The following is a 13206-nucleotide window of genomic DNA, read 5'->3' as shown; positions in this document are numbered from 1 at the left end:
ATTTCTTGCAGTCCAATAAACTAAAAAAAAAAAAAAATTGTTGACTATTGGCGGTTACATTGTCATCTGACATAAAACATCTGTTAGTTTGGTGGGTGAACGCAAAGAATGAGGAGAGCGTCAAATAAGGGGCGTGGCCCTGGTCGTGGTGCTGCTGGTGTTGGTGGAATCCCTTTTGCAAGGAGAGGTCGATCAGTGCCAGCTACACGCACAAGTGAAACACCTTCCTCATGTGCGAGTACGCAACAGAACCTTCAGCGCTATTTGGTAGGTCTGAATGCCGCTCTACGAATGGTGAGGCCAGAACAAGTACAGGCGATAGTAGATTGGATGGCTGACACTGCCTCCAGTTCCTGCACATTCACCTCAGCCCCTTGGAAATCAGCCAAGCAGTCTGAGCCACAAGTCATGCAGCAGTCTCTTATGCTTTTGCTTTTCCATGGGCCATCCACCCAGAGGTGGAAGGGATTGCGTGCACTGATGCACAACAACTTATGTGTCAGGATGTGGACATGCAAGGACCACCGCAGCACAGTCTCTGATGATGACAAAACACAGGTGCCAGCTGTTGTGGCATTCGGCAGTGTGCAGACCGGCAAGGAGGGCAGGGTTGAGGAGTGGGTGAAGGATGATGTGGAGGATGATGAGGTCCTAGACCCCACATGGAATGAAGGTCATGCGAGTGACGTGTCCACTTTGGAGGAAGAGGCGGTGATCGCCTAACTGGTCCAGCAGCACACTCACTGATACTGACAGCAGTACAGCTGTCAGCACAGGAGGACTGAGGGCATCATAGAGTAGGGATTACTCTATGATGTGTAGATGCTGGGAATTATGGGAACTGCAAGGGAGCATGGTAGTTAGCTCCGCCCCCTCCCTCAGTCCTCCTGTAACAGCAGGCACACAGAAAAATAGGGGAAGGGGGGGACAAAAAGAGGGGATGGGGGCAAAAAGAGGGGAAGGGGGACACATAGAGGGGTAATAGAAACACAGGGGAAGGGGGGACACAGAGACTGAGGGGTAATAGAGAGACATAGGGCAAGGGGGGACACAGACAGATGGGGAATAGAGAGACGGGGAAGGGCGGGGACAAAGAGACAGAGGGGTAATAGAGAGACAGGGGATGGGGGGACAAAGAGAGGGGTAATAGAGAGAAACCAGGGAAGGGGGGGACAAAGAGACAGAGGGTAATAGAGAGACAGGAGATGGGGGGGGACAAAGAGAGGGGTAATAGAGAGAAACCAGGATAGGGGGGGACAAAGAGGCAGATGGGGTAATAGAGAGACAGGGGATGGGGGGACAAATAGAGTGGTAATAGAGAGACAGAAGGGAACAGGGGGACAAAGAGACAGAGGGGTAAATAGAGAGACAGGGGATGGGGGGACGACAAAGAGAGGGGTAATAGAGAGAAACCAGGGAATGGGGGGACAAAGACACAGAGGGGTAATAGAGAGACATAGGGGTTGGGGGGACAAATAGATGGGTAATAGAGAGACACTGGAGAAGGGGGGACACAGAGACAGATGGGGTAATAGAGAGACACCAGGGAAGGGGGGACAAAGAGACAGAGGGGTAATAGAGAGACACAGGGAGGAGATGAGGAAGAGAGACACGGGGAGGAGATGGGGCAGAGAGACACAGGGAGGAGAGGGGGAAGAGAGACAGAGAGGGGAGGAAGAGACACACAGAAGGTTTGTTGGGGGGACAAAGACATACAGTAGGGAAGGGGAACAAAGTGACACAAGATTTGAGGGAGGCAACGCTGGGCTGGGGAGACAGAGAGTGGCTGGGAGAAGAGAAAGAGGCACACAGAGTCTGGAGTTCGAAAGAGACACACAGATGGGATTTGGAAGGGGAGAAAGAGACAAAGTGGCTTGTGCTAAGAACAACACAAAAAGGGCTGGGGGAAAGAGAAATACAGAGGCTGGAGAAGGGTAAAAAGAAACACACAGGGACTGGGATGAAGTAAAAGATGCACAAGGGTTGCTGTAAGAGAAAAAAGGAGACAATTGGAGACAAGATACACTAAACGATGTAAAGGTAATAGACGTAAATTGATGTGATACTGACTGTAACGGAACCGCTGGCACCCCGACTGGGTACCTTCCGCTGACGGATGCTCCTAGTGCTTTTCGAGGACTCCAAGCACTCTGCCTGACACCATAACCACTGCAGACCCCACGAACCGCCGCAGCTTGGTTGGGGTCTCGCCGTCTCCACCCACTCTGGACCTAAGACCAGGGTCCAGCTTCCAGTAGGTGGACCTCTCCGAATTCCAGAGAGCAGGAACAAGCTCTTAGCAGAACTTAGTGATTATACCCTGCGGAGATTATACCCTGGGGAGTGATTATAGCAATCCCCAGAGTGTAGTTCTCCAATCCCCCAAACATGAGCCGAAACTTCATGAAGGTACAAGATGATCTGAACTTTTAATGACCACACACTGGCTTTTATGCAAGTCCCCATGCAAGGGGACATCCCACAGGGTGGGACACAGTACAACCAATCATTTACAGGAACACCGTAAAACACACCCAGCACCAACATACAATCCCTCCCCTCTGCATGTGATATAATTACTGAACACAATGGGTTAATGTAATTTATCACAGGCAGGAAAAATACACTTTATATACACATACTGTAACTTTAAAAATATACATCATATTCACATATACGTACATATTCAGAATCAGCATACTTTAAATATAAACATAACCAAAAATTATACAAATCCCTCCAGTACATAAAAAGTTAGGTGGAAGTCCTTTATGACTGACCGCAAGCACATTTTCCTGCCCAAAACAGTTCCATAGATTTGGGCTGTGCGGTCGGTGCGTTCGAATTGCCGAATGGGACTTAGTCTCTGCAGCTGAAAGTTCAGTATGGGAAAAGGTAAGGGTCAGCGGTGTTCGGTGAAATGTGTAGCCGATTTCAGTTCCATGAATTTGGCTACACATATCGCTGACCTCGTTCGAATGAACAAAGATGGCCGCCGCCACATGTTCGTTTGCACGAACTGCGGCCACCCAGCAGTTGGCAATTTACCTACAGCAGGCTCTCAGCCTGGGAGGTAAATTGCCTGCACATTTCCACTTCTGGGTGGTCCGCCTGTGTGGTACTTGGTTCAGTAAGCCCCATTTACTGAACCAAGTAGAAAATAGCAATTGAACAAAATATTTGAACCAAGTCTGGGGACACTGGGGACACCGTCTTAAAGGGGCATTGTCGCACAAAGTTTCAATATGTCCCCAGATGGTTCTTAACGGGCCAGCATTGTCCAATACAAGTTTATAAGCCACAATGCAGTCCTTAAAGGGCCAGCAGCAGCACAATATAAATCCATTAGCCCAAATAATGTTTGTAAAGGGCCATACAACCCAGGGCCACAGTCATGAGGCAGGAGGCTGGCAATCAGACTAATATATGCATACTACACACATAAATGTCATTAATATATATATTGATATATATATATATATATATATATATATATATCAATATATATATATAGGCAGCATTACAGCAACATGGTGGAACAGTACGTGTGCACACGTCTACACGTAATGACTGATGGGTCTGCCCCATTCAACTTCTGGGTCTCCAAATTGGGCACATGGCCTGAGCTTGCCCTTTATGCCTTGGATGTGCTGGCCTGCCCTGCAGTCAGTGTATTGTCTGAACGTGTGTTTAGCACGGCAGGGGCGTTATCACAGACAAGCGCAGCAGCCTGTCCACAGCCAACGTGGACAAGCTCACGTTTATTAAAATGAACCAGGCATGGATCCCACCAGACTTGACTGTACCTTGTGCAGAATAGACATTTATACCGGCCTCACCCATCCATTGTTATACTCAAGTGCACTTATTCTTTGTTTTCTTTTTTTATATGTCCCAATATTTTGGGGGCTACCCCAATAAAAGAAACAAAAAAAAAAACAGTGTTGACTACCTCCTCCTCCTCCTCCACTGCCGCTTTCACCTAAACCGCCACGGTGTATACCCAGATATATCAGAGCTGCTGCAGAAAGGGCGGGCCGTCTGTGCACGCTTTCGGGGTTATCACCCCGCTGCTACTCACCTGTCTGTGCTGCAGCGTAACTTCGGCCTTCCCACTCACCACCTCATGAGACTGTGCGAGCAGCAGCAGGCGATAGTGGAGTTTCAGCTGCAGCACGCACGGGTCAGTCGCTCTGTGGAGTTTTCTTTTTTTATATGTCCCAATATTTTGGGGGCTACCCCAATTTAAATAAAAAATAGACATATAAAAAACAGTGTTGGCTACCTCCTCCGCCGCCGCTTCCACCTACCCTGCCACGGTCACCGCCTTCTCAACTTATGGGTCACTTAGTATAAACTATGTACACAATAGCAGAGGCTTGTGAAGGCCTTTTCTCCATGCATCAGGAGTTGAGCATTTATCCATGCATCAGGACTGCAAGAAATGCACAGCAGGCCGCAAATGTTTCTTTTTTTGTATGTCCCAATATTTTGGGGGCTACCCCAATTCCAAAAAAAATATATATATATATATATAAAAAACAGTGTTGGCTACCTCCTCTTCTACCGCCACTTCCACCTACATCGCCATGGTCACCGCCTCCTCAACCTATGGGTCACTTAGTATAAACTATGTACACAATAGCAGAAGCTTGTGAAGGACTTTTCTCCATGCATCCAGAGTTGAGCTCAGTTTGAACAATGAAAGAGAATACCTTGCATTCCAACCCTCTCTCAAACGGATAATTCTGTTGATCCTCCTGACAGCCATGCTTTAGATTTTGATTTATGTTCTTCCAAAGCTAAAATCAAAGATTCAATCTAGTGCTATTTTATGGCTCGGCTGTATTTTTAAATTTTAATTTTTATGTAATTTTAAGTTTCCCTATCCACATTTGTTTGCAGGGCACTTGTCTTACTCTTACCCCCATTTTACTTCCTTTTGCAGCCCTCTAGCCCTTTCCATTACTTTTTTAGAGGCATTTTTGTGGCCAAAAGTTTGGGTCCCCATTGACTTCAATGGGGTTCGAGTTCGGGGTCCAGTTCGATCCTGAACCCGGACTTTTTTTCAAAGTTCAGCCGAACCCACCGGACCCGAACATCCAGGTGTCCGCTCAACTCTACTTATTATTAATTAAGCATTCCTTATTGAAGTATAATTGACTATACTACTTGTTGCTAATTAAGCATTTTCTTATTTGTATAAATGCTATATTCTTGTGTTGCAATTCTGAAACCAGATTACAAGCATGCATGCATTATTATTTCAAAACCTTATTGCTGCAGAAGACTGCCAAAGTTCATTTCCATTATTTAAATAAAATATATTTTCTTAAAGTGTCGGTGTCAAATGTATTATTTCATCTGCAGTTGAGTTCCAAATAAATTTTCTCGCGAGAGTATTACACACTATGCACACTCCAACCCAGCAATACACTGGAAATTTGATTTACAATGCACATACTGTATACCCAAAAACAAAAGGAACATATTATTAACCTGCCTAAGAAGTTGATAAAATCAGCAGCTCATATAGAACAACACTGTAAGACTCTTTACCGTTGGTATATGGTACCTAGTTGACTGCACAAACTGTCAAACTGTATCTCAATCCCTCCTCACTATGCTGGATATATGCAACCACTGTGGGATCTATACTACCTGTGTGGTGGCAGTGTCCAATCCTCCTTCCTTTCTGGACTACCATATACAGTAAAATTACACGATTGATGGCGTGTACTCTACCCTTTTCACCTCGCACAAATCTCCTACTAGATATGCCTACCACTATACCAAAATTTAAGATAAACTAATAATGCACCTTGCCCTGACAGCACGAAGACTAGTTGCAAGGGCATGGAAATAGAATACTGCACCAACGGTTGCAGAAGTACTGTCAGAAGTTGACAGACAATGCTCCTATGAGCAGAATATTAACCCTATATTCTCCCCCACAAAAACTTTCCTTGACTCATGGAAACTATGGGGCACATGGAGATTGAGTACCTGAAGTGATCTGTAATGCCTAACTCACACCTGATGAACAATTAGTAACAGACTTCTTGTATTTTCATGATGTGTCAAACAGAATAAAGGTTTAGTGATGACTACTAATGCTAAATGGTCCTCAGCCAAATCTATGCACTCAAGTAACTAATGTGAACAATTCTCTGAACAAAATGCTGACCCTCCATCCCTTCCCTCCTCCCATCTTTCTCCCCCCTCCCCCCCAATTATTTTGGAAACGTAATAAATTTTCAAAGGATTTTAAAAAAATGAAAAAAAAAAAAAAAAAAAACATGACCTATCAGGTTATCTTCAGGTAATCATAGAAGTAAGGAAAGCTATGGAATCAATTGGAAAGCCTAAAAGGAAGAAAATGCTATCAATCTCTTTTTTTTTTTTTAAGTTTAGACTGGGTTTAGTTTAAAAACAGTGCAGAAACTCACAGCATCCCTCAGAATTTGCATAGATAAGAGTAGTGTGGTGTTTTGGAATTAAAGAATTAATATCACAAAAATCTTGATTTCCAAATCTCACAGAGCTGACGGAGCTTCTTTCTTTCTTTCCCTTTTTTCCTTTTTTTTTTTTTTTTTTTTTCCAATCCATTTTTTCTTTATAGTGTTGTGACTTTACATATTTTTATTTGCCCTATTTTAGGGGCTAAAAAAGGAAATGTTAAAAAGAAAAAATGCAATGGTTATTGCTATTTAGATTTTACAGGTTTTTAGACTTATTGGAGTGAGGAGGTGGGTATATAGCTTTAATCGGGGTGGGAGTTGGCTTGGGGACCCCTAGAAACCTGGGGAAGACACTTAAAGAAAATTGGGTAATGGACAGTGGCATGTCTTCCTCAATTCCTATATTAATTTAGAGCCTCCACCCACCACACATGGGTGGGTGCTGTGGACGATACTAGGTTCCCCTTGTTATCAATAATAGAGCAACCACCCACAAGTTGCACCTGGGGGTAGATTAGGTCCTCTTTATTTATCAATATTAGATCCCACACCTTCTGTTCATAGGTGGGGGCACGGGAGCGACACTAGGTCCCTGCCATTATCAATGTAACGCTGGGTGGGGCTGGGGAGGGGACATTACCCCCCCAGGGCTATTAATTAGTGGCCCCATCTACTTACCACAGGTGGGAGCCAGGAGGGACACTAAGACCCCTGCATTCATTTTAATAATAGCACCTTTTATTGAAGAGTGGCGGTTGGAGTGGACACTTTGTCCCCCCACTTATATTTATTTACTAGCCACACCATGGGGGTACGAAGATGACAGTGATATGTACACCAATTACTCTTTAAAAGGAATGCCACCATCCCTTTGTTTTTGTTTTTTTTTCATTACAGCAAGAAACCACTGGCTAATTGCTGTTTAGCAGACATGCCCTCTCATGGTGAGTGGGAGCATGGGGAGGTATAATTCCTCTCTAGTTCTAATGATATTAACCCCCATAGCCTTATTTTTTTAAAACGATTTAATCTGGTAGCAGGCTAGCAAGCTATGGCCAGCCACCACATTCATTGATTAACCCCTATTCCATGCAAGTGTCTGGTTCAATCGATTTTCAGTTTTGAAAATATTTAGAATCAACAAATCCCTGAACATCAGATGTACTGAACAACATTTTCCATTTGGAAAAAGTTGCTTGGAAGAACTAAATGTGTTCTCCCTGCATAAATCTAACATATTTGAATTGAATTTTAAAATATACCAAACTCCTATGATTTGTCAATAGTGATGTCCCGAACTGTTCGCAGGCGAATAGTTCCTGGCGAACATCGCTTGTTCGCGTTCGCCACGGATGGCGAACACATGCGCTGTTCGGTCCGCCCCCTATTCGTCATCATTGAGTAAACTTTGACCCTGTACCTCACAGTCAGCAGACACATTCCAGCCAATCAGCAGCATACCCTCCCTCCCAGACCCTCCCACCTCCTGGACAGCATCCATTTTACATTCATTGTGAATCTGCATTTTTAGTGAGAGTAGGGACAGTGTAGCTGCTGCTGATTTGATAGGGATCTCTGATCTCTGCTGTAAGGACAGCACCCCAAAAAGTCCTTTATAGGGCTAGAACATCAGTCTGCTTTTTTTTTTCTGTGTAATGTAATTGCAGTTGCCTGCCTGCCAGCCTGTGTGTCAGGCTCACAGCATATACTGTGCCCACTTGCCCAGTGCCACCACTCACTCACTGGTGTCACAATAGCTTGCATTTAAAAAAAAAAGAAAAATCTTTTTGGACTGTAATATAATAGCAGTCAGTTTCCTTCACGAGTGTGCGTTTCAGGGCCTGCCAGGGCACAGTGTCACACCAATGCAACTCATATCTGGTGTAACAGTAGTGTACATTTAAAAAAAGATAATACAATTTTGACTGTAATAGATTGAATAGCAGTTAGTTTTCTGCCAGCGTGTGTGTCAGGCTCACAGCGTATACTGTGCCCACTTGCCCAGTGCCACCACTCATATCTGGTGTCACAATAGCTTGCATTTAACAAAAAAAAAAACCTTTTTGGACTGTAATATAATAGCAGTCAGTTTCCTTCACTAGTGTGCGTTTCAGGGCCTGCCAGGGCGCAGTGTCACACCAGTGCCACTCATATCTGTTGTCACAATAGCTTGCACGTATAGTACCACTAATAGAAAAAATAATGACAGCCAGAGGCAGGCCACCCCGCAGGGGCTGTCGTGGTCGTGGTGCTGTGATTCCCTTTGGCCCTACAATAATGCCCAGTGTTCAGAGGCCACGTACACTGAACTTGAAAAGTTCTGAGGAAATATGTGACTAGCTAACACAGGACAGCTTCTGCTCGGAACCTCGACGCACCATCTTCCTCCAGCTTAGCTTCGGGCACCTCTCAAGTTACCACTCGCCTGCCTGCCGCCACCACCAACACTAGCACCACAGCCGCTTCACTTGGTATGTCAGAGGAGTTATTTATACATCAGTTGGAAGAAATGAGTGATGCACAACCATTATTGCCAGAGGATGTAGATAACAGGGATATGTCTCAGTCAGGCAGCATTACACACGTACGGTGTGATGATGATGTTGTACCCACTGCTGCTTCCTTTGCTGAGTTGTCAGATACAAGTGAAGCGGTTGATGATGACGATGCGTCCATGGATGTCACGTGGGTGCCCTCTAGAAGAGAAGAAGAACAGGGGGAAAGTTCAGATGGGGAGACAGAAAGGAGGAGACGAGTTGGAAGCAGGGGGAGGTCGTCGCAAGGGGCTAATGGCACAGTCAGACTGCATGCATCGGCACCCGGGGTCAGCCAGACAGCACGCCAATGAACGCATGCTGTTGCCACCACCAGAATGCCGTTATTGCAGAGCTCAGCAGTGTGGCATTTTTTTTGTGTGTCTGCCTCTGACAACAGCGATGCCATTTGCAACCTGTGCCAAAAGAAACTGAGTCGTGGGAAGTCCAACACCCACCTAGGTACAACTGCTTTGCGAAGGTACATGATCGCACATCACAAACGCCTATGGGATCAACACGTGAGTACAAGCAGCACACAAACTCAAAGCCGCCATCCTTCTCCTGGTCCAGCATCTTCAGCCACGTTAACCACTGCTGTCCTCCTTGCCCCTTCTATACCATCCGCCCCTCTGTCTCTCGCTTTGAGCAGTTCCTGCTCATTTGCCCACAGTCAGGTGTCTGTCAAGGACATGTTTGAGCGTAAGAAGTCAATGTCAGAAAGCCACCCCCTTGCCTGGCGTCTGACAGCTGGCTTGACTGAACTCTTAGCTTGCCAGCTTTTACCATACAAGCTGGTGGAGTCTGAGGTGTTTAAAAAATTTGTAGCTATTGGGACACCGCAGTGGAAGGTACCCGGCCGAAATTTCTTTGCACAAAAGGCAATCCCCAACCTGTACTCGATTGTGCAAAAGGAAGTAATGGCATGTCTGGCACACAGTGTTGGGGCAAGGGTCCATCTGACCACTGATACCTGGTCTGCAAAGCATGGTCAGGGCAGGTATATCACCTACACTGCGCATTGGGTAAACCTGCTGACGGCTGCCAAGCATGGAATGCGTGGCTCTGCAGAGGAGTTGGTGACACCGCCACGACTTGCAGGCAGGCCTGCTGCCACCTCCTCTACTCCTCCTACTCCATCCTCTTCCATAACCTCCTTGGCTGAGTCCTCTTCTGCTGCTGCGTCTTGCTCCACATCAACGCCCCCCCCCCAGCTCCCCAGGTACTGTTCCACATCCCGGATACGGAAGTGTCACGCCGTCTTGGGGTTGACTTGCCTGAAAGCAGAGAGTCACACCGGACTAGCACTCCTGTCCGCCTTGAACACACAGGTGGATCAGTGGCTGACTCTGCACCAACTGGAGATCGGCGAAGTGGTTTGTGACAACGGAATAAATTTGTTGGCGGCATTGCATTTGGGCAAGTTGACACATTTGCCGTGCATGGCACGTGTGTAATCTGATCGTACAGCGCTTTGTGCATAAGTACCCAGGCTTACAGGACGTCCTTAAGCAGGCCAGGAAGGTGTGTGGCCATTTCAGGCATTCCTACACGGCCATGGCGCACTTTTCCGATATCCAGCGGCGAAACAACATGCCAGTGAGGCGCTTGATTTGCGACAGACCGACACGTTGGAATTCAACACTCCTAATGTTCGACCACCTGCTCCAACAAGAAAAAGCCGTTAACAAGTATTTGTATGACCGGGGTGCTAGGACAGCCTCTGGGGAGCTGGGAATTTTTTTGCCACGTTACTGGACGCTCATGTGCAATGCCTGCAGGCTAATGCGTCCTTTTGAGGAGGTGACAGGCACCATCAGCGACATCATACCATTTGTTTTCTTCCTGGAGCGTGCCCTGCGAAGAGTGCTGGATCAGGCCATAGATGAGTGTGAAGAGGAAGAGTTGTGGTCACCATCACCACCAGAAACAGCCTTATCAGCATCGCTTGCTGGACCTGCAGCAACGCTGGAACAGGATTGTGAGGAAGAGGAGTCAGAGGAGGAATGTGGCTTTGAGGAGGAGGAGGAAGACCAACCACAACAGGCATCCCAGGGTGCTCGTTGTCACCTATCTGGTACCCGTGGTGTTGTACGTGGCTAGGGGGAAGAACATACCTTCAGAGAGATCACTGAGGACGAGGAACAGGACATGAGTAGCTTGGCATCCAACCTTGTGCAAATGGGGTCTTTCATGCTGTCGTGCCTGTTGAGGGACCCTCGTATAAAAAGGCTGAAGGAGAACGACCTGTACTGGGTGTCCACGCTACTAGACCCCCGGTATAAGCAGACAGTGCCTGAAATGTTACCGAATTACGGCAAATCGGAAAGTATGCAGCAGTTCCAAAATCAATTAAAAAGTATGCTTTACACAGCGTATAAGGGTGATGTCACAGCACAACTGGAATCTAACAGGGGAAGAGGTGAAAGTAATCCTCCTCCTCCCATGACCACGCCGGCAAGGACAGGACGCTTTACAGACGAGTTGTTGATGGAGGACATGCAGAGCTTTTTATGTCCTACGCATCGCCACAGCCCTTCGCGGTCCACCCTCAGAGAACAACTCGACCGACAGGTAGCAGACTACCTCGCCTTAACTACAGATATCGACACTCTGAGGAGCGATGAACCCCTTGACTACTGGGTGTGCAGACTTGACCTGTGGCCTGAGCTATCCCAATTTGTGATAGAACTTCTGGCCTGCCCTCCTTCAAGTGTCCTGTCAGAAAGGACCTTCAGTGCATTGTCACTGAGAAGAGAAGTCACCTAGGTCAAAAAAGTCTAGATTACTTCACCTTTATTAAGATGAATGAGGGATGGATCCCGAAGGGACTGACAGTGGGCGATACATTCGACTAAAAAAGGCCTGATGAGGAGGACTACTTAACACACCACTCCTATCTGGTGGCACATTAGATTGCACGCGCAGTGCCCCAAATTTGAAGTAGGAGGACCGACCAAGCATCTTTTTCCATCTCCCGCTTCCTGGGTGGAGGAAGAGAGACCTTCAATGACATCAGTGAGGACAAGGAACGGGACATGGCTAGCTTGGTATCCAACCTTGTGCAAATGGGGAGTTTGCGGTTGTGCAAATGGACTGTTTGCGGTTGTTTGCGGTGCATAAAAACGGGGAGTTTGGTCTGTCACTGTGAAGCGGGCATAACCCTTACACTACCTGATCGATACAACATCATACCTGATGTTTTAAAGCACGTTATTCCAAACAATTTAGGAATGTTAGATGATTTATGCCCTTTATGGATTAAAACCAGACTCTGCATCAACTATGTAATTTTCCATGAGAGTTTTGCCATGGATCCCCCTCCGGCATGCCACAGTCCAGGTGTTAGTCCCCTTGAAACAACTTTTCCATCACTATTGTGGCCAGAAAGAGTCCCTGTGGGTTTTAAAATTTGCCTGCCCATTGAAGTCTATGGCGGTTCGCCTGGTTCACCCGTTCGCGAACATTTGCGGAAGTTCGCGTTCGTCGTTCGCGAACTGAAAATTTTATGTTCGCGACATCACTATTTGTCAATTAATAAACATGTTTTCCTAACCCAAATAAAAGCAGGACCTTCTAGTAATGTGAACACAACACAATAGAGTTGCAACATTGACCTCCTATCCTATTGTCTATAAGCTGTCTAGAGGTATTTAGCAAAGATAAACATTTTGAGGAAGGGTTACCACATGGACACATACAAAATGCACACATTACAATACGTAAATACATTTGAAGGCAGTTTAAAATACAGTTTTACACTGCTAAGGACAGATGACAGAATTTAAAACTGCTTTCTTAGCAAAATTGTATTGTTTCCATGCTAGAGGAAATAGTAATGTGAACATACCTTTGCTGTATAATTAAAGCCAAATGCAGGGACTTGTGGTTCACCAATCATAGTAAGATTGTACACGGAGTCTGTTACTCTGATATGTGATGATGCATTCACTACTGTTCCTATAAAGATATAAATATAATTATTAGCATTGTACATCTTTTACAATGTAATTTCAACTTAAATTCTCATTATAATGAATTTCCTTTGAGAAGATAAGTAGTGTGTGTAAAAAATGAATATATACAAGTTGCAGGTAAATACATAGGTACGTAGACCAAGACATACAAATTTTGATGTAAGTTCTCTGTAGCTTTGCTTCATAGATAAAGAGCAACTTCTACATATTGGACATATCATGTATGACATATCA

At 45.7% G+C, this 13206-nt stretch overlaps 1 protein-coding gene across 1 annotated transcript in view; it reads right to left on the bottom strand.

The window, feature by feature from the left end:
* LOC134586245 (CD109 antigen-like) overlaps positions 1–13206 on the bottom strand; it is a 368983-nt gene that overhangs the window by 192270 nt on the left and 163507 nt on the right. Inside the window, exon 10 of the mRNA XM_063441738.1 lies at positions 12846–12955. Within this exon, the coding sequence (XP_063297808.1) occupies positions 12846–12955 (110 nt within the window). The remainder of the gene's footprint in view (positions 1–12845; positions 12956–13206) is intronic.

This window comes from Pelobates fuscus, chromosome 2 (assembly GCF_036172605.1).
Source record: "Pelobates fuscus isolate aPelFus1 chromosome 2, aPelFus1.pri, whole genome shotgun sequence".
Taxonomy (NCBI): domain Eukaryota; kingdom Metazoa; phylum Chordata; class Amphibia; order Anura; family Pelobatidae; genus Pelobates; species Pelobates fuscus.
This window is presented reverse-complemented; position numbering and strand designations above follow the sequence as displayed.